Raw genomic sequence first — 21,148 nt, forward strand, 5'->3', positions numbered from 1 at the left:
GACAATACCATCACTGACAGATAATATCTTCTCCACATGAATTTTTTTCATTGATTGACATCACACAACATTGAACTGATTCTCAAACTTACGTCGTCTCTTTTCCTTCTTTTCTTCATTTTCTGGGTTTTGTTGCGTTGTACTCAAAGGTATCGAAGATTTTATGTCCTCGTGAACTGGAATATCTGATCAGAAAGTTAAAAAAAACATCAGTAACAATGTATTCTTATAGAATCTGCTTTGTATCTATAACGTAAGTAAAGGGACGACTTATTACATGTCACTATTGTGCAGTCACTGTGACCAAACGGCAGAGAAATCTTATTCATAAAGAGATCAGGGATCATTTATGATTGTTTCCTCCCCCCCCAATGTTTTGTTTTAATTATTTAAATATACAGTATACTGTATATCTTTTTTTTTTTTTAAACGGTGTGAGGTCACCCCCATTTATGACAGCCAGCCAATGTAAAGCAGACAGCTGAGGGCTAGTATTCTCAGGCTGGGAAGGTCCATGGATATTTGTCCCTCCCCAGCCTGAAAATAGAATCCCACAGTTGCCCCAAAAAAGATGCATCCATTAGATGAAAAGTTCTTTAATTGTAAGAAGCACTCGCCAACCGTCTTTTACCTTTTTACCTGTAAAAAAAAATAATACAAAGGGATCCACTGTAAACCGATTCCATGTCCCACATTGACAGATAACATCTGCTCCAGATGAATGATCTGGTAATCTGGGAAAACTGTACAAAATTCAGCAGTTTCTGAAGCCCAATGACTGCTAATTATGGGGCGATGGATGCTGTAATTGATATTATGGTATTTATGTTCTATATTTGGAATTGTACACATATATCAGCCTGGAGCTGCAAGTAATGACCCTATAGTCTACTCACATTTCTAAGATATTTGTGCAGGATGCTTGGGTAAATTCTTCAGGTGACTTGGGATCCTCATTATTCATCCTCCTGGTAGCGGTGGTACAGAGCTAAATGCGGACAACAAGAGGATATGAAATACTTTTTTTTTCTTACTTTTAGATGTATTTTTTTTTTTTTTTTTAATATTTATTGTTCTCATACTTACTATAGAAAGCCATGCAGAAGATGATGTAAAATTTTGGTAGTTAAAGCTCTCATTGTGCTCCTCATCTACAAGACAAAGATAATGAAGTGTTATTACAGGTTGTCAATATAACAGTCACCATTGAACCGTAATATTAATGGGAACCGATTGTCTCAAACTATGGTAGACGAGACAAGCAGCTGCTTAGTCTAGATGATGTCTTCTACTTACTGATAGAGAAGCTTGTGTCCACGTTTGATGCAACCTGAGGAACATAGTCCGGCTTCTGACTTAGAAGGTTTTTAAAGCATAAGCCAATCAGGAATGGATTACCCTTGATCTCAAATGTTCCTGCTGGAAAATACAAAACAAAAGTGTTGCGGATATTGTCAGAGACTGTTCCATATCTGAACTGTTTAACTTAATCTGAATTAATGACGTTTCTGAGCAAACATGAAGGAAATTTACTGAAAGTCATATGAAGATTTAGAAATGGATGAGCTGATAGCGAAGTGCTGATTCTCATAGACATGAGATATATGTCCTATGTGTAATAAGCAAATTGTTACCTGTCCCAAGTCTTCGTTCAGGATTTTTTCTCAGCAGTCCAGTAATGAGGCACCGAGCATCAAAGCGAGGAACGGGTTCACAATCCCAACGTAGGTATCCTGTGATATAAAAAATTACAGAAAATGAAACATCTTTATTTGACTTTAAGATAAAGCTAATGAAATAGGTAAACAAATGTAACCGACCAAAGCAATGATTGGATTATTCCGATTGGATTATTCCACTTACCACTGACAATATTGTTTTCAATCTCAGTTAGGGTTTTCCCATCAAATGGTACAGATCCCACAAGGAATTGATGTAGTATGATCCCCATTGCCCACCAGTCAACAGGTCTTCCATAGCCTTTTTTCAGGATGACCTCTGGGGCTATATAATGTGGGGTGCCGTAGACCTGGAAACCAACAGAAGAAAGAGATGAGATTAATCATACCATTATGATGACAAGTTCTCACCATAAAAGTGACAGAAGATAAAATATCAGCGGAAAAGATATCTAGAAATGAAGAATGCAGAGAAGAAACAGTGTGATGAGATTAGTAAAGAACAAGCTGCGTTTCTGTAAGTGATGCCCACCTCATGGTCCTTGAACTCTCTGCTGATCTCCTCTGCTGATTGATTGTAGATGTAGTTTTTTGGTATCGTGACACCAAGTTTTGAGAGACCAAAATCAATAACTTTAATGTGTCCAGTAGATGTTATCAGGAGGCTGTGAAAGAAAAGATGGTTTTAAAGGGAGGGTGTCGTGATTTTAGTTTTTGTATTAATAATTATTGATTATATAATCAATTATTTTTAATACAAAAGTAAATGTACTACTTTCATACTTTTTTATTTATTCATTTTTACTTTTACCACTGGAGGCCGCCATTTTCATTAGTGTGGGTGTAAGTGTCTGGGCACGACACTTGCACACCTCACTTACGGCAGCCATGGGCATAGGAGCCAACAGTCGGACTCCGACCGCTCCTCCTGCCTCTCAGCTGTGACTTGGGCACGCCCCCTGGGCTGCTACGTCACAGCTGTGAGAGGAGATCGCGGCCATTTTGTTTTTTATTTTCCTCTGTCATCGCACACACAGCTCAGTGTGTGCGATCATAGCAGGAGCTGCCAGGGAGAAGCTGCTGCTGGGAAGAGAGGTTCGGGGTGAGTATCTGCAGCCAGGAGCTGTGATTGCAGCCTGTACTTAGTATTACATTACAGGCTGCAATCACTGCTCACTGTCGACCTGTTCAGAGCAGGGAGATCGTCACACTGCTCTGCCATGAACAGAATTCAGCACTTCCTGGAAGAGGACTGAAGATAAGTACAGAGTTTTTATTTTCTTATGCATCTACCACTGCTACCTGCCCCTATATACCACTGCTACCTGCTCCTATATACCACTGCTACCTGCTCCTATATACCACTGCTACCTGCTCCTATATACCACTGCTACCAGCCCCTATATACCACTGCTACCTGCCCCTATATACCACTGCTACCTGCTCCTATATACCACTGCTACCTGCTCCTATATACCACTGCTACCTGCCCCTATATACCACTGGTACCTGCCCCTATATACCACTGCTACCTGCTCCTATATACCACTGCTACCTGCCCCTATAAACCACTGCTACCTGCCCCTATATACCACTGCTACCTGCCCCTATATACCACTGCTACCTGCCCCTATATACCACTGCTACCTGCTCCTATATACCACTGCTATCTGCCCCTATATACCACTGCTACCAGCCCCTATATACCACTGCTACCAGCCCCTATATACCACTGCTACCAGCCCCTATATACCACTGGTACCTGCCCCTATATACCACTGCTACCTGCTCCTATATACCACTGCTACCTGCCCCTATATACCACTGCTACCTGCCCCTATATACCACTGCTATCTGCCCCTATATACCACTGCTACCTGCCCCTATATACCACTGCTACCTGCTCCTATATACCACTGCTACCTGAGCCTATATACCACTGCTACCAGCCCCTATATACCACTGCTACCAGCCCCTATATACCACTGCTACCAGCCCCTATATACCACTGTTACCTGCCCCTATATACCACTGCTACCTGCCCCTACATACCACTGCTACCAGCTCCTATATACCACTGCTACCAGCCCCTATATACCACTGCTACCTGCCCCTATATACCACTGCTACCTGCCCCTATATACCACTGCTACCAGCCCCTATATACCACTGCTACCTGCCTCTATATACCACCTACCACTGCTGCCTGCCTCTATATACCACCTACCACTGCTACCAGCCCCTATATACCACTTACCACTGCTACCAGCCCCTATATACCACTGCTACCAGCCCCTATATACCACTGATACCTGCCCTTATATACCACTGCTACCTGCCCCTATATACCTCTGCTACCTGCCCCTATATACCACAGCTACCAGCCTCTATATACCACAGCTACCAGCCTCTATATACCACTGCTACCAGCCCCTATATACCACTGCCACCTGCCCCTATATACCACTGCTACCTGCCTCTATATACCATCTACCACTGCTGCCTGCCTCAATATACCATCTACCACTGCTGCCTGCCTCTATATACCATCTACCACTGCTGCCTGCCTCTATATACCATCCACCACTGCTGCCTGCCTCTATATACCATCTACCACTGCTACCTCTGTCCTGTGTAGCTAATCTAGTCTTGTGTAGCTTATCCTGTCCTGTGTACAGTATCACACAAGATAGGATTAGGTACACTGCGCAGCACAGTATCACACAGGACAGGATTAGATACACGGCTCAGCAGTCAGTATCTAATCCTCTCCTATGCACTCCTCTCCCCCCTGCGTGTCTTTCCCCATTTTATTGTTTTTGTTGTGGGAGATGAGGGAGTCGAGGATTATGTGTTCGGTATGGTTTAAAAAAGATTAATAAAGGTCTTTATTCTGGCCGAGTCTTTATTTACAATACATGTGAAATCTATGTGGCGGCATTATGGGTGATCTATATGGCGGTATTATGTGAGAAGCATATGGTGGTATGTGAGAACACTGGCGGTATTATGTGTGATCTATATGGCGGTATGTGAGAACACTGGGGGTATTATGTGTGATCTATATGGCGGTATGTGAGAACACTGGCGGTATTATGTGTGATCTATATGGTGGTATGTGAGAACTGTATGACAGTATTGTGTGATCTATTTGATAGTATTGTGGGTGATCTATATGGCGGTATTATGTGAGAACACTATGGCAGTATTATCTTCAGAAAGCGGACCCATTCTATGGTGGTTCTGGCTGAGCACCTGCACGTGGGTCAGGGGTAATAGAGGGGGCAGTATGACCTCCAGTTAGGTGTAGTCAGGGGAAGGCTGGTGAGGTAGCTGAAGAGAGGGGTCTCATTTTTATGGTTACTATATGGCTACATTTCCTTCCCAGCGTCACCCCAGACTGCGCCTGTCGCCTCGCTTTCACACATTGCCAGGACAGGATGGGGAAGACAGGATCTGAGGAGGGGAATGGGGTCTGTATGCAAAGTCTGGATCAGACCAGGCCATCAATCCGCAGAAATGTTTCCTGGACTTCTGTGGAGCAGACAAGCAGATGGTCCATTCATGTGTATAAAAGACAGCGCTCTATGTACAATCCCTGGCTGCTCCGCGCACCAAACAGGGGGCCCCTATAGACCAGCACACTGCTCTCCTGAAATGCTCTGTGCTGCTGTCACCCTGCTCCCTCCACCACATATCTCCCAGAATCCTTGCTGCCTGCCATCCTCGGTGACTGTCTACTTGTCAGTATAAGGCTGCCTTCACACTATCAGTATTTGGTCAGTATTTTACCTCAGTATTTGTAAGCCAAAACCAGGAGTGGGTGATAAATACAGAAGTGGTGCATATGTTTCTATTATACTTTTCCTCTAATTGTTCCACTCCTGGTTTTGGCTACAAATACTGATACAAAATACTGACCAAATACTGATAGTGTGACGGCAGCCATACTCTGCAGTCACCAACAAAATGGCTGCTCACTGGGTTCCTGAATATCATCCTCTCTAATCCCTTAGCAAACACCCAGAAGGGGAGGAGAGGAGACATCACACACGTCAGCAGACTCCGCCCATAATTACTGCAGTGCAGTAATGTGAGCTAGTTGTACACTAGGTTTTTCTGAAATTTCAGCAGCTGCTCCCCCTAGTGTTTAAAAGTGGAAATTCCAAAACTTTTCAAATTATTTTTCATATTTTACTAAATTATAAACAAATGATAATATTTTTTAAGAAAATGTAATCATTAATTCTTTACATTTTTACAATTTCTGAAAAAAAAAATTTTTTTTGGATGGCACCTTCCCTTTAACCTTGCAGACTATCTGATACTAAATTATAACTTCCTTTATCATACTAGAGGGGGCACTTACTTCTCTGGCTTCAGGTCTCTGTGGACCACACCATAGCTGTGCAAGTATTCTAGAGCCAGAACCGCTTCTGCAAAATACAAGCGGGCCAAGGGGACAGATAAAGGACCCCTGGTGTCTAATAGGTTCTGACAGTTTCCACCTGTAGAAAAAAAGAAATATGACCGGTGAGGGGTTTATAAAGCAGATCACTATGATGTATAATGGGAAGTGAGCAGAGATATTTGGCAGGAGAGAATATATACAGATATAATGAATAGTGCCCATAATATTAGACTAAAGTAGTGGTGAAATGTGGTCCATGTAACTAATACCGTAAAGCTGAATATACTGTTCTATGTATCCATCCATTCATTGAAGCCTCTTAGTGTTCTCACCAGCAATATACTTTTTATGGCCATTTCAAAAGTATGAAGCCGTCAAGCGTGCCCCCACCCAAACACACTGAGTATGGTTCCCCCAGTGAATCCTCCTCCCTACAGTATCACCCCACATATGGTGTCAGTATGATGCCCCCACTCAGTATGGTGGCGCCCACAGTCCCTATACCCAGCATAATGTCCCAAACAGACTCCACACAATATAATGGCCCCCACATGTCGTCACTTAGTATAAAGGCAGAATGAGGACCCCCACACAGAATAAGGTCCCCCACAGCACACCATTAAGTATGAAGACCCCACTCTGTGCAGGGGCATTCGACAAGTCAATCTGGGGGTATTAGCAGGCTCCTATTGCCTCGCACACAGTACTATGTCCCCCACAGCCACCCAATCAGTATTATGGCCCCTACAGATGCTGACAATAAATAAAGCACTATTCCCCTGGCCCCATTACCACGGCATGCTGCGCTGGTCAGTCCGGTGTGAGTGCTGAGACTCCACACTACAGGCGCGGTGCTGTGACTACTTGGCCCCTGCGGTGTATGGAGTGTCAGACCACAGTCTCACGACCACGGACTGAATGGTGGACCGGGAGCTTTCGGCTTCCTGATGTGCCATTCTGTTCAGCTGTATTCACATTCTGAGGATGCGGCCATGCTGAAATTGTGATCACAGGAGGAGTGATTTGGCCCAATGCCAAGTGATGCTGGGCCCCCTAGAACTCATGGGCCCCATAGTACCCCTGCTCACAGAACAATTAATTTCTGGGCATGGAGGTCATATATAACCTATAGTAAATGCTCTGTGGTGATGTAACCAACCACCTGGACAAATCCTAATGATATGATAAGATGTAAGCAGACGTGGATTGTCTATAATAGAGTACACATGTCATACCTTCCACATTCTCCATGACCATACAGAGGTGATATGTAGATGGAAAGGAGCAGAGCATGGAGGCCACAAAGGGACAATCGGAGAATGTTAAGATGTCCCTTTCCAGATAAGCCAATTCCACCTTGTCTAGAGCTTCCAGGTTCCGCTTGACCATTTTCTTCATTGCAAAGGTCTGATGTAAGTCTTTATGGCGCGCTAAGTAGACGGACCTGGAGAAAAGCACAATCCATGGTAAATAATTCAATCCTTATTAACAGTCCATCTAGAGAAGTCATTATATGATCTTCTGTACTAATTTATTGAAGTCAGTCCGTCATTGGAGATACAATTCTAGAAATGAATAATATAGCACTGCATAGATCAGCTACGAAGATCTTCACAATGCCATGTCTGCCGGAGCCCTCACACGTCATATTAGACAGGAGAGAATCTTCTTGGGCAGATTCGCTATAATTGACCAGAAGATCCGATTCTGTCCAAGTAAAATTTAGTCGAAATTGAAATTCCTCCAATTGCAGTAAGAAGTTTATTCTGCTCCTCTCAATCCCAAAGGCCGGGGTCACACTTGTGAGTGCAATGCGAATCTCTCGCGTGCCGGGCATCGGGGCGAGATTCTCACATTGTACTCACAAGTGTGACCCCGGCCTAAAGCATAATAAATGGAGGGGATGGAAGTAGTAAAATAATAATGGAGCACATTCTACCCACCTGTCCTTGGCTCCCACCTGTCCATCCCTGCAGTTCTCCATCCTCCGGGCCAATCTTTGGATGCTCTGGCGCCCCCTTCTGGTGCTGAGGCCAGTAATTGGACTCACGGGGGCATGGTGGAGGGTGCAGATGTCATTGACGTCAATATCGTGTCAATCAGGGCCGGCGTCAGCACCCGGCACAGCGGGCAAATGCCGGGGCCCTGGGGAGAGAGGGGGGCCCATTCAAGCTGTCATAGATACAGCTGGGAGAGCAGGAGATAACATGCTCTCTCCGCCTACAAAGTCACTGCTGGCTGCGTTCTCTTAACCCCTATGTGCCAGCTCTGACACAAGCATCTTATCACTCAGTGAGTGCAGCCAGGCAGGCACACACAGGGGTTAAGAGAAGGCAGCCAGTGTGACATTGTTTGTGGGGGGAGAGAGCACGTTCTCTGCTCTGCTCTCCGCCCCTGGCTGGCTGCTGTGCTGCTGAAGTTATGAGGCAGATTCAGGAGGAGCTCCTAGTCCTACCAATGCATGAGTGAGTGGCGCTGCTATATACTATGTTGGCTGCTATATACTACGTGGGCTGTGCTATATACTACATGGGCTGCTATATGCTACGTGGGCAGTGTTATATACTACATGGCTGTGTTTATATGCGATCATGAATCGGGGTATGTGTTAAAGGGGGGGCCCACTGAGACTCTTTCGCCCGGGGCCCTCAAAAACCTGGAGCCGGCCCTGGTGTCAATCCTCCCGTGACCTTGTGTAGCCGATTACTCTTATCAGCTCCATAATGGAACCCAAAAAAACAAAGTCTGGTGAGGAGGAAGCTCTGGTGGAGGCGGCAACATAAGAACAGATGGGGTCTAGGACAAGTGACTGTAATATGTTATATATTAATCCCTTTCCTTAAGGGTATGTACCCACATTAAGTATTTACAGCAGAAATCTTTACATCAGATCTGCATTTCTAAGCAGGAAAAACGATGCGTCAAATAGGCTCATTTTTGTCGCGTTTTTGATACATTTTTTACCTTTTTTACGTTTTTGTTGCAGATTTTCCCCCACTCATTATTATGTGTGAAAACTTCAGAAAAAATGCTGAAAAAATTGACATGCTGCAGAGTTAAAGGGAAAGATAAGTAACATGTGCTCGAGCCTTCAGGAATCTCATTCACTTTTCTGGCATCATGAAATCCCTCAGGTTTTGTAACAAATCTGAGCAGAAAAAAACACAAAAAATGTGAGAAGTCTGCGATGTGTGCACAGGTCCTTACAGTGTGACCTGTTCTAGGTCCGTATGCTCCACTGTATAGAAATGAGCTGAATAGTGAGAATTAGATGTGGACAGTTATGTGGACTCCGATCATTTTCCAATGATAACACTGAATGGCAGAGCACAGAGGCAGAAGTGTTGTCATAGGGAACCCTGAGCAATGTGGATTATACCATCAGAAATCTCACCCAAAAGTTCCAGCGCCGATCAGTTTAGATGTTTCAAAGTCGCTTATATGCGGCATTCTCGCTGGGATCAATGATTCAATCGCTCCCTATAAAAAAATAAGAAATGACATTCAGATAAGAAAGCTGCAAGAAAACAGCTCCAGATACAAAAACGTCTTCCTCCAATATTATGTCCCAGCTGATTCACAGTGATTGTCTGTACAAGCAGAACGCTCCGCAGACACAGATGTTATTTAACCCCTTAGGCCGGCGTCACACTAGCGAGTTTTACAGACGTATGAGCGCATAAAATATGTCCGTAAAACACGCATTACACATGGCCCAATTATTCTCTATGCCCCAGCTCCTATCTGCTGTATTTTACTGATCCGTATTATACGGCTTTCTACGGCCATAGAAAATCGCAGCATGCTGCGTTTGTCACCGTATTGCGCAACAAAAATTGCCAACGAAAGTCTATGGAAGCCAGAAAAATACGGATTACACACGGACCAGCAGTGTGACTTGCGAGAAATACGCAGCGGTGTTAGAGAGAAAAGCCGGCAATTCAGTGCGGTGTACAGTAAAATCACATTGACAGCTTACAATAGAATAGGTAGAATAAATGTGGACACATAGAATAGGTATATATATATATATGTCAGTGAGACACATAAATGTATATATATTAATATTTCATACAGCGCGAGATAGCTTTAAAGCCGGTAATTCAATTGCCGGCTTTTGCTATCTCCTTCCTAAACCCGACATGATATGAGACCTGGTTTACATACAGTAAACATCTCATATCACCATTTTTTTTGCATGTTCCACACTACTAATGTTAGTAGTGTGTATGTGCAAAATTTGGGCATTCTAGCTATTAAATTAAAGGGTTAAATCACAGAAAAAATTGGCGTGGGCTCCCGCGTAATTTTCTCCGCCAGAGTAGTAAAGCCAGTGACTGAGGGCAGATATTAATAGCCTGGAGAGGGTCCACGGTTATTGGCCCCCCCTGGCTAAAAACATCTGCCCCCAGCCACCCCAGAAAAGACACATCTGGAAGATGCGCCTATTCTGGCACTTGACCACTCTCTTCCCATTCCCGTGTAGCGGTGGGATATGGGGTAATGAAGGGTTAATGTCACCTTGCTATTGTAAGGTGACATTAAGCCAAATTAATAATGGAGAGGCGTCAATTATCACACCTATCCATTATTAATCCAATTGTCTGAAATGGTTAAAAAACACAAACACATTATTAAAAAGTCTTTTAATGAAATTAAAAAAACACAGGTTGTTTGAATATTTTATTATTCTGGTAGTCCACCTGAAGACCCTCACTCTGTGACAAAGAAAAATAATAAACCAACAATATCCATACCTTCCGAGGATCTGTGACGTCCCATGATGTAAATCCATCTGAAGGGGTTAATTTTTTTTACAGCCAGGAGCTCTGCTATAATGCAGCTATGCTCCTGACTGTAAAACCCCAGCGAATGAATGGAAACTAGGTCAATGACCTGTAGTTACCTTCATTCGCGGTGAGGCACCCTCTGCTGGATGTCCTTCGAGCGTGGGAAAAAATCAGAAAAGTTCCCAGGCTCGAGTTCATATGAGGACAACCAGCAGAGGGCGCCTCACCGCGAATGAAGGTAACTACAGGTCATTGACCTAGTTTCAATTGATTCGCTGGGGTTTTACAGTCAGGAGCATAGCTGCATTATAGCAGAGCTCCTGGCTGTAAAAAAAATTAACCCCTTCAGATGGATTTACATCGTGGGACGTCACAGATCCTCGGAAGTTATGGATATTGTTGGTTTATTATTTTTTCTTTGTCACAGAGCGAGGGTCTTCAGGTGGATTACCAGAATAATAAAATATTCAAACAACCTGTGTTTTTATTTCATTAAAAGACTTTTTAATAATGTGTTTGTGTTTTTTTTAACCATTTCATGCTATTGGATTAATAATGGATAGGTGTCATAATTGACGCCTCTCCATTATTAATCTGGCTTTATGTCACCTTACAATAGCAAGGTGACATTAACCCTTCATTACCCCATATCCCACCGCTACACGGGAATGGGAAGAGAATGGCCAAGTGCCAGAATAGGCGCATCTTCCAGATGTGCCTTTTCTGGGGTGGCTGGGGGCAGATGTTTTTAGCCAGGGGGGGGCAATAACCGTGGACCCTCTCCAGGCTATTAATATCTGCCCTCAGTCACTAGCTTTACTACTCTGGCGGAGAAAATTGCGCGGGAGCCCACACCAATTTTTTCCGCCATTTAACCCTTTAATAGCTAGAGACCCCAAATTTTGCACATACACACTACTAACATTAGTAGTGTGGAATATGCAAAAAAATGGGAATAAATAGAGATGGTTTACTGTATGTAAACCATGTCTCATATCATGTCGGGTTTTGGAAGGAGATAGCAAAAGCCGGCAATTGAATTACCGGCTTTTAAGCTATCTCGCGCTGGATGAAATATTTATATATATATATGTGTGTCTCACTAACATATATATATATATATATATATATATATAGACACAACATATGTTTTTATGATTTTTTGAGCAGATGGATCCCTTGTATATCGGTATGTCGGTTTTGCAAGCCTGCGAGAAAATCTCGCAGCACGGATGCCATACGGATTACATACGGAGGATGCCATGCGCAAAATACGCTGCCACACCCTGCCTACGGAGGAGATACGGACCACTATTTTGGGGACTTTTCAGCGTATTACGGCCGTAAATTACGGACCGTATTTTTATACGCTGAGTGTGACGCCGGCCTTACGGAGCAGGGTTACTTCCATTTTTTCTTCCCCTTCTTCCCAGAGCCATACATTTATTTTTCTGTCAATATGGCCAAGTGAGGGCTTGTTTATTTGTGGGATGAGTTTTATGTTTGAATTACACCATTGCTTTTACTATATCCTTCACTGAAAAGTGGGATAAAAATTCTAAGTGTGGTGAAATTAAAGTGCAATTCCGCAATTGTTTATTTTTATTTATTTTATTTTTTTTACCACATTCACTAAATGGTAAAACTGACCTGCCATTATGATTCTCCAAGTCATTACAAGTTCACAGACACCAAACATGTCTAGGGTTTTTTTTATTTAAGTGGTGAAAAAAAATTCAAAGCTTGTCAAAACAAAAGAAAAAAATGGCGCCAATTTCTGAGACTCGTAGCATCTCCATTTGTCCTTATCTGGGTGAGGGCTTATTTTTTGCATGCTGATCTGACATTTGATACCAAATTTGGATAGATACGATGTTTTTTGTTGCCCGTTATTGCATTTTATTGCAGTGTTACAGCAATCAAAAAAGCATAATTCTGGCATTTTGATTTTTTGCTTGTTACGCCATTTACCGATCATATTAATTCATCTTATATTTTGATATATCAGGCGTTTCCGAATGCGGCAATATCAAATATGTGTAATTTTTTTATTGTTTTATTTTTAATGGGCCAAAAGGAGGGTAATTTGGACTTTTATATATATATATATATATATATATATATATATATATATATATATATATATATATATCTCCTACTTTTTACTTGCTTCAATAGCTGCGATCATCCGATCACTTGTGTTACACATAGCAGGGGTTCAGCTCTGCTATGTGTAGCAAAAATGCTCATCTGCTATGTGCACAGACCACCGGGGGGCGCTCATAGCATTGTGACAATGACAACCCAGGGGTCTCCTGCCGAGAACGAAGACGCACTTCCTGCGCAGCCATGTTTAATGCCACTGTCGGAGTTTGACAGCGTAATTTAAAAGCTGCAGGTGGATCGCGATTCCACCCGCGGCTGTTAGGGGCATAGAACTGGATCAGCTGTCATATGCCGGATAAGATGGGGGAGGTCATGGACATAGCACTTCATAGGTCGCTAAGGGGATAAGGGGTGAGTCCATACACCAAAATTATTGCACAGTGCTGAATAATATTGTAGATCACTTATGAAAACTTAAAGGGAATTCTGTCAGCAGTTTTTTTTATATGTAGTCTAAGAGCAGCATGATGTAAGGGCTGAAATCCTGATTCCAGCGATGTGTTACTTACTAGGCTGTGTGTCGTTTTATTACAATTAGTGTTTAATCAGCAAGAGATTATCACTATAGGTCTAATCTTATGCCAGGTAGTCCTATTGCTCTGTGTGACCCTGCCCCCACCACAGATTAGCGGATTTATGCTTATTCACAGTTTACTTTACACAGAAAGCATCCAGTCAATGGTGTGGGCGAGCTTATACAGGGCTCAGCATTCAGAGCTCTGCTAGATCTGCAGCAGAAAAGTGTACTCCACCCAGTAAAGTAGGCGACATTGCTGGAATCAGGGTCCCTGGCCCTACATCATGCTGCTCTCAGATGGGTAGCAGTAACCTGGTGCCAGATTCCATTTAGTATAAGTGCTTTTATCTAACACGCTAGGATCATCTACATTTAGAATAGAGATGTCCCCTGGTTATATGGGGCTAATACTGGGCGCGTCATTCACACCCCATGATCTGGTGATATACAGACATCCCCTCTCGGATACTCACAGCGGCAGGTTCTTGGATCTCCGGGATCTCATAGATTCCACTGTCAGGAATCGCCAGCACAGTTGGATCTAAAACAGTGATAGAATGATGAAGAAATAAAATGTATTAGACGACATCAATCCTACATACACAAAAGAGCAATCTACAGGAGAAATAACGGCCGTCTGTAAATGGGGATATCACTAATTATATGGGGACTGTAAATATGAGGAGCACATCACCCTAAGGCTATGTGCACATGTTCAGGATTTTTCACGTTTTTTTGTGTTTTTTTGGCCATTTTCCTTGGGAAAAACGATTAAAGAATGCATACATACCGTATATACTCGAGTATAAGCCGACCCGAGTATAAGCCGACCCCCCTAATTTTGCCACAAAAAACTGGGAAAACTTATTGACTCGAGTATAAGCCTAGGGTGGAAATGCAGCAGCTACCGGTGAATTTCAATAATAAAAATAGATCATTATTTCCCCATAGCTGTGCCATATAGTGCTCTGCGCCGTTCATTATTGCCCTATAGCTCTGCCCCATATAGTGCTCTGCGCCGTTCATTATTGCCCTATAGCTGTGCCCCATATAGTGCTCTGCACCGTTCATTATTGCCCTATAGCTGTGCCCCATATAGTGCTCTGCACCGTTCATTATTGCCCTATAGCTGTGCCCCATATAGTGCTCTGCACCGTTCATTATTGCCCTATAGCTGTGCCCCATATAGTGCTCTGCACCGTTCATTATTGCCCTATAACTGTGCCCCATATAGTGCTCTGCACCGTTCATTATTGCCCTATAGCTCTGCCCCATATAGTGCTCTTGCACCGTTCATTATTGCCCTATAGCTCTGCCCCATATAGTGGTCTGCACCGTTCATTATTGCCCTATAGCTGTGCCCCATATAGTGCTCTGCGCCGTTCATTATTGCCCTATAGCTGTGCCCCATATAGTGCTCTGCGCCGTTCATTATTGCCCTATAGCTGTGCCCCATATAGTGCTCTGCACCGTTCATTATTGCCCTATAGCTGTGCCCCATATAGTGCTCTGCACCGTTCATTATTGCCCTATAGCTGTGCCCCATATAGTGCTCTGCACCGTTCATATTGCCCCATAGCTGTGCCCCATATAGTGCTCTGCACCGTTCATTGTTGCCCTATAGCTCTGCCCCATATAGTGCTCTTGCACCGTTCATATTGCCCCATAGAAATCTCTGCCCCATATAGTGCTCTTGCACCGTTCATATTGCCCCATAGAAAGCTCTGCCCCATATAGTGCTCTTGCACCGTTCATATTGCCCCATAGAAAGCTCTGCCCCATATAGTGCTCTTGCACCGTTCATATTGCCCCATAGAAAGCTCTGCCCCATATAGTGCTCTTGCACCGTTCATATTGCCCCATAGAAAGCTCTGCCCCATATAGTGCTCTTGCACCGTTCATATTGCCCCATAGAAAGCTCTGCCCCATATAGTGCTCTTGCACCGTTCATATTGCCCCATAGAAAGCTCTGCCCCATATAGTGCTCTTGCACCGTTCATATTGCCCCATAGAAAGCTCTGCCCCATATAGTGCTCTTGCACCGTTCATATTGCCCCATAGAAAGCTCTGCCCCATATAGTGCTCTTGCACCGTTCATATTGCCCCATAGAAAGCTCTGCCCCATATAGTGCTCTTGCACCGTTCATATTGCCCCATAGAAGGCTCTGCCCCATATAGTGCTCTTGCACCGTTCATATTGCCCCATAGAAAGCTCTGCCCCATATAGTGCTCTTGCACCGTTCATATTGCCCCATAGAAAGCTCTGCCCCATATAGTGCTCTTGCACCGTTCATATTGCCCCATAGAAAGCTCTGCCCCATATAGTGCTCTTGCACCGTTCATATTGCCCCATAGAAAGCTCTGCCCCATATAGTGCTCTTGCACCGTTCATATTGCCCCATAGAAAGCTCTGCCCCATATAGTGCTCTTGCACCGTTCATATTGCCCCATAGAAAGCTCTGCCCCATATAGTGCTCTTGCACCGTTCATATTGCCCCATAGAAAGCTCTGCCCCATATAGTGCTCTTGCACCGTTCATATTGCCCCATAGAAAGCTCTGCCCCATATAGTGCTCTTGCACCGTTCATATTGCCCCATAGAAAGCTCTGCCCCATATAGTGCTCTTGCACCGTTCATATTGCCCCATAGAAAGCTCTGCCCCATATAGTGCTCTTGCACCGTTCATATTGCCCCATAGAAAGCTCTGCCATTGTCGCTGCTGCTGCTGCAGTAAAAAAACAACAAGCAAAAAAAACACATACTCACCTCTCTTGCTTGCAGCTCCCGGCGTCTCGTTCTGGCGTCTCGTCCCGGCGTCTCCGCTCTGACTGATCAGGCAGAGGGCACCGCGCACACTATATGCATCATCGCGCCCTCTGACCTGAACAGTCAGAGCGCAGACGCCGGGAAGATGGAGCGACGCCGGGAAGATGGAACGCGAACAGGTGAATATTACATACTTACCTGGTCCTGGCATCCGGCTCCTTCCCCCGGACAGCTGTCTTCGGTGCCGCCGCTTCTTCCTCTATCAGCGGTCACCGTTACCGCTGATTAGAGAAATGAATAGGCGGCTCCACCCCTATGGGAGGTGGAGCCGCCTATTCATTTCTCTAATGAGCGGTCCCACGTGACTGCTGAAGAGGTGAAGAAGCTGCAGCACAGAAGACCGTGGGACGGCAGGGACAGCGCCAGGATCGCTGGGACTAGGTAAGTACAACTCAGCGCCCTCTCCCCCTCACCCGCCGACCCCACCGCCGACCGTGAGTCGAGTATAAGCCGAGAGGGGCACTTTCAGCCCAAAAATTTGGGCTGAAAATCTCGGCTTATACTCGAGTATATACGGTAAGCATCCCATAATTTTTAATGCATTCTGCAATTTTTGTGCACATGATGCGTTTTTTTCCACGAAAAAATGCGTCGCAGTACAAAATGCATCATGTTCATTAATTTTGCGGATTTTGCGCAAAAAAACGTGAAAAAAATGCATGCAGATTTCCTGCAGAAAAAGTCCGGTTTTGTTCAAGAAAATTCTAAAGAAAATCCTGACGTGTGCACATAGCCTCACTGTACATGTGAGTGATGGGAAGAGAGAGCTCAAGCTGAGCAGCAATATGCAGATTAGCCTGGAAGTGCACGAGGGCGTGTCACTGCACTCAGATGTTTTCTACCACGCCCCCAGTGCACTTCCATCCAATTTGGTGCATTGCTTCTACGTGAGATTCTCCTGACTGAGATATTGGATTTCTAAAAACAAAATGTCTCCTTTCATTAGGGAAATCTTTAAAAATAAAGATTATTATTATTATTATATTATTATTTCATTAGAGGGTAATGGGCTGTCCAGTCAGAGCAGCACTTCACATGTACCATGTGCGGGCAGGTTCCCTGTACACAGAGTAGAGTAAATCCGCCATTGTCCCCTGTGCTCTAGAACAGAGGTCCCCAACCGCCGGTCCGTGGACCAGGACCGGGCCGTTGAGGTTTTTCAGCCGGTCCGCGGCGCCGCTGACAGCTAGCTTCGCGGCCCTGCGCCTGGTCAGAGCACGCTCTGTGACAGCTCGCAGTTCCCGGCAGAGAACATTATGCAGGACGAGGGGGCAGCCCTCCTGCGCAGCATGGTGTGTTCCTGATGGGGTGGGGCGGCAGGCTCTCCTCACTGACACGCCCAGTGGCGTATCTAGGGGGGGGGCAGCCGGGGCATTTGCCCCGGGTGCAGCCGGCAGGGAGGGGCGCAGTCGGGCCGCCTCATTCGGCGGTCCGCAGTGTCTCCCCCCGGCGGCTGCATTCTGCCGTCCCCGGTCAGGGAGTCAGCTGTTCTCTGTGCCGACTGTCAAGCTGACAGCCGGCACAGAGAAGCTGCAGAGCGCCGGATCCCAATGTGTGGAGGGGAGCCCCTGCAGGGTGGCTGCGGCAGGCAGGGAGAAATCCGTGCAGCTCCGCTGCCCAGCAATCTGTCTCCCTGCTTCCTCTCACACAGACGCGCCGCTGGATGACGTCATCATTCAGCGGCCGGCTGTGTCAGAGGAAGGCAATGAGATGCTGTGGTAGAGTGCGAGGAGAGGTGAGAGGGGTGTGTGAATGTGTGTGTGTGAATGTGTGTGTGTGTGTGTGTGTGTGTGTGTGTGTGAGAATGTGCATGTGTGTGTGTGAGTGTGTGTGTGAATGTGTGTGTGAGAATGTGTGTGTGTGTGAGAATGTGTGTGTGTGAGAATGTGTGTGAGAGAATGTGTGTGTGTGAATGTGTGAATCAAATTCTCATTATAAATGTCATAATTACATGATAAGTATGCACTAAGCTCCACCCCTCCATAACTCCACCCCCATATGACCAGAGCCCCACCCCTGCCCCACCCCCACCCCACCGGGCCATGGAAAACTGGTCTTGCTTAAAGCCGGTCCCTGGGGCAAAAAAGGTTGGGGACCTCTGCTCTAGAATATCAGGAGATTCCTTCTAGAAGGTCGGATGATCAGCTTACCTGTGATCAGATCGCTGCTCAGTTCCCGCTGACTCGTATTCGGGTCAGGGATCATTTCCAGATGTAGATTTTGCCCATCTTCGGTGTCGCCTTCTGCTGTTTCCTAATAGTTACAATATATAGATCTAATATGTGGAAGAGTTCACTAAATCACCAAATCCATAAATCAGGGAGCACTAAACCTGCATTTACAGATGCAGCAGTTGTAACTATACAGATAATGCGCCATGTTATCTCATTTAGGTGGATTAAGCTAAATTAAGATTGAAAAATCAAATGTTCAGTGTAAAAACTTCGACTTCTCTGCACCGTGACCTCAGAGCCGTGTTACCTGCGCTTGTTATATCATGGGGACATCGTGTCCCTCATTCCTGACAGTATTAGAGGGAATTGTTTTACGCTGCAGCTCCTCTCCACAAGTCCAGATTAATATACTGTATAGGAGACTTGTAGACACGACATTTCTGTAATATCGCCTATTATCTCAGCTGCAGCCATTACAAGCAGGACGCCTGTAATCCTAGTGATAGACAGAGGCCGATATACAGACGTCCTGCCAGTGAGCTGTGACTACATCTGCAGAATACAGACTGCCATCACAGGCGAGGAGGGAGCATTAGGGACTAGTGGCCATAAATCTGCTGTGCCTGCCAGGAGGTGACAGGGAGGCCTGTAAGATCGAACACAAGCTCTTCTGATATCTGACTGGTGATCTGGAGAAGATCAGAAAACAAGGACGTGTAACAGAAAAGAAAATGGCTCCTTACCAGGCGTTCCGATGAGCGGGCCGGACCTTCCAGTACAGACAGGACTTTTTGGGCGAGTTCCTTAATAGAAGATAAATCGCCATTTTGAAATCTTGTTTCAGCCTATAAAAAACGAAAAGAAATAAAAATTTAAATCCTGAGGTGAAAAAGGTCACAATGAAGGCGGCCATTTTATGTGACATTTGCTCCTCTGTCTGCAGATACAATGACGCCATATCTGGGGATTAGTGGTGAAGTGGTGAAACTTCTATCCCGCCACTATTATCTATTATTATGGAGAAGATTTGTGTGGAGCGTCCGCCACTTACCTGCTGTAGTGATGTCCTGATGTTCTGAGGTAAATCGCTCAGATATTCTGAGGTGAGATGACCGTGGTAGTATTTGGTCAGGCAGTCCCTTACTAGCCCCACCACCAGCCGGTGAGTGAAGCTGAGGACGCCATCGGGTGGTAGAAGCGCACTGGCAGGTTGATTGTTGTGAAAAATCTCCAATAGTGCGTCTACCTGAAGTTTATCTAGAAGATAGTCAGCCATAGCGAGTAAGTGCAAGTGCACAGTCCACCAGCTATAGAGTCAAACAATGACACCCGTGACACTGTGCGAGTTCTATAAATAGAGTCTGTGTTCCGTGATGTCATAATAGCCGACAATGAGTGATGTCATAATAGCTGACATCATCAGTGATGTCATCATTGAATCTTGCGATATAATCTTCATGGACGGCTCTGTACAAACAGACGCTGACTGGTAATTCTGAAAGCGGAAAACCATAGAATGAATTATGTCTCCATGTTATTATGGACATTCTATTTTATTTCCAGCTTGAACACAACCAGGATAAGGGTATGTTCACATGATGCATTTTTGCACCATTTTATTCTACCCTTAAAACCAGAGTGGTAGCAGGAAGAACGCTACGTACAATACTCATGTTTTTGCAGCATTTTGTTTTTTCTTTCATTCAGTTGAATGGGTGAAAAACGCTGCAAAACTGAAAGAATTGACAAACTTCAAATAAAAAAAAAAACGGAAGAAAAAAATGCAACGTGTGATTGAAAGTTTAGAAATCTCATTCTCTAAGCCGCTACTGTAAAATGCAAGTTTTTTTCCACAGAAGGAAATAAGTCTGAAAACGCCCTAGGGTTAGGCATATTTTCATGTTATTAGCTGGAACTCACAGGCTGTGTCAGTGAGACAATGACAGACTCATGCACTGCAGTACACAAGTACTGCAGTGTATGAGAGCAGCAATCAGAGTGAAAATTATACATGTCCCACAGTGAGACGAAGTACAAAAGTGAAAAGAAACAAAAAAAAGTAAAATAAAACATGTAAAAAAGTTTTTTAAAAAACACACAAAAGTGCACACAAATCACGGAAAGCCATTTCGCCACTGAAAACGCACCATTAATAATAAAAAATAAACAAGAAATGTACACATAATTAATTGACATCCGGAGCGACCCACTCCATAAAACTGGCATGTTATTTATTCCATTTGTCGAAGGGGGACACATAGGGTATGTGCACACGATGCAGATTTAGTGCAGAACTGCAGCAGATTTTTCTGCAGCAGAAACGCTGCAGAACTGCACTGTGATCACAGTACAATGTAAATCAATGTGAAAAAAAAAATCTGCACATGGTGCAGAAAAATCTGCGCAGAAACGCTGCAGATTTCAAAGAAGTGCATGTCACTTCTTTTGTGCAGTTCTGCAGCGTTTCTGCACCCCTCCATAATAGAAATCTGCAGGTGCGTTTTTGATGTGTTTTTGATGCGTTTTTTGTGCAGATTTGTGCACAAAAAACGCATAAAAAACGCAGCAAAAACGCATAAAAAACG

The 21,148-nt window shown here is 44.5% G+C and overlaps 1 protein-coding gene across 1 annotated transcript in view; it reads right to left on the bottom strand.

Moving 5' to 3' along the window:
- Nucleotides 1-794: 794 nt before the first annotated feature.
- The window catches only part of LOC138658027 (microtubule-associated serine/threonine-protein kinase 3-like), a 65,798-nt gene continuing 45,444 nt past the window's right edge, over nucleotides 795-21,148 (bottom strand). Inside the window, exons 2-13 of the mRNA XM_069745609.1 lie at nucleotides 19,307-19,408; nucleotides 18,540-18,642; nucleotides 14,037-14,104; nucleotides 9,485-9,570; nucleotides 7,326-7,534; nucleotides 6,049-6,187; nucleotides 2,212-2,344; nucleotides 1,864-2,029; nucleotides 1,635-1,733; nucleotides 1,297-1,419; nucleotides 1,087-1,151; nucleotides 795-988 (exon numbers count right to left, since the gene is read on the bottom strand). Of these exons, the coding sequence (XP_069601710.1) occupies nucleotides 893-988; nucleotides 1,087-1,151; nucleotides 1,297-1,419; nucleotides 1,635-1,733; nucleotides 1,864-2,029; nucleotides 2,212-2,344; nucleotides 6,049-6,187; nucleotides 7,326-7,534; nucleotides 9,485-9,570; nucleotides 14,037-14,104; nucleotides 18,540-18,594 (1,239 nt within the window). The 5' untranslated portion in view covers nucleotides 18,595-18,642; nucleotides 19,307-19,408 and the 3' untranslated portion in view covers nucleotides 795-892. The remainder of the gene's footprint in view (nucleotides 989-1,086; nucleotides 1,152-1,296; nucleotides 1,420-1,634; nucleotides 1,734-1,863; nucleotides 2,030-2,211; nucleotides 2,345-6,048; nucleotides 6,188-7,325; nucleotides 7,535-9,484; nucleotides 9,571-14,036; nucleotides 14,105-18,539; nucleotides 18,643-19,306; nucleotides 19,409-21,148) is intronic.

The sequence above is a fragment of the Ranitomeya imitator genome, chromosome 1 (assembly GCF_032444005.1).
Source record: "Ranitomeya imitator isolate aRanImi1 chromosome 1, aRanImi1.pri, whole genome shotgun sequence".
Classification (NCBI taxonomy): Eukaryota; Metazoa; Chordata; class Amphibia; order Anura; family Dendrobatidae; genus Ranitomeya; species Ranitomeya imitator.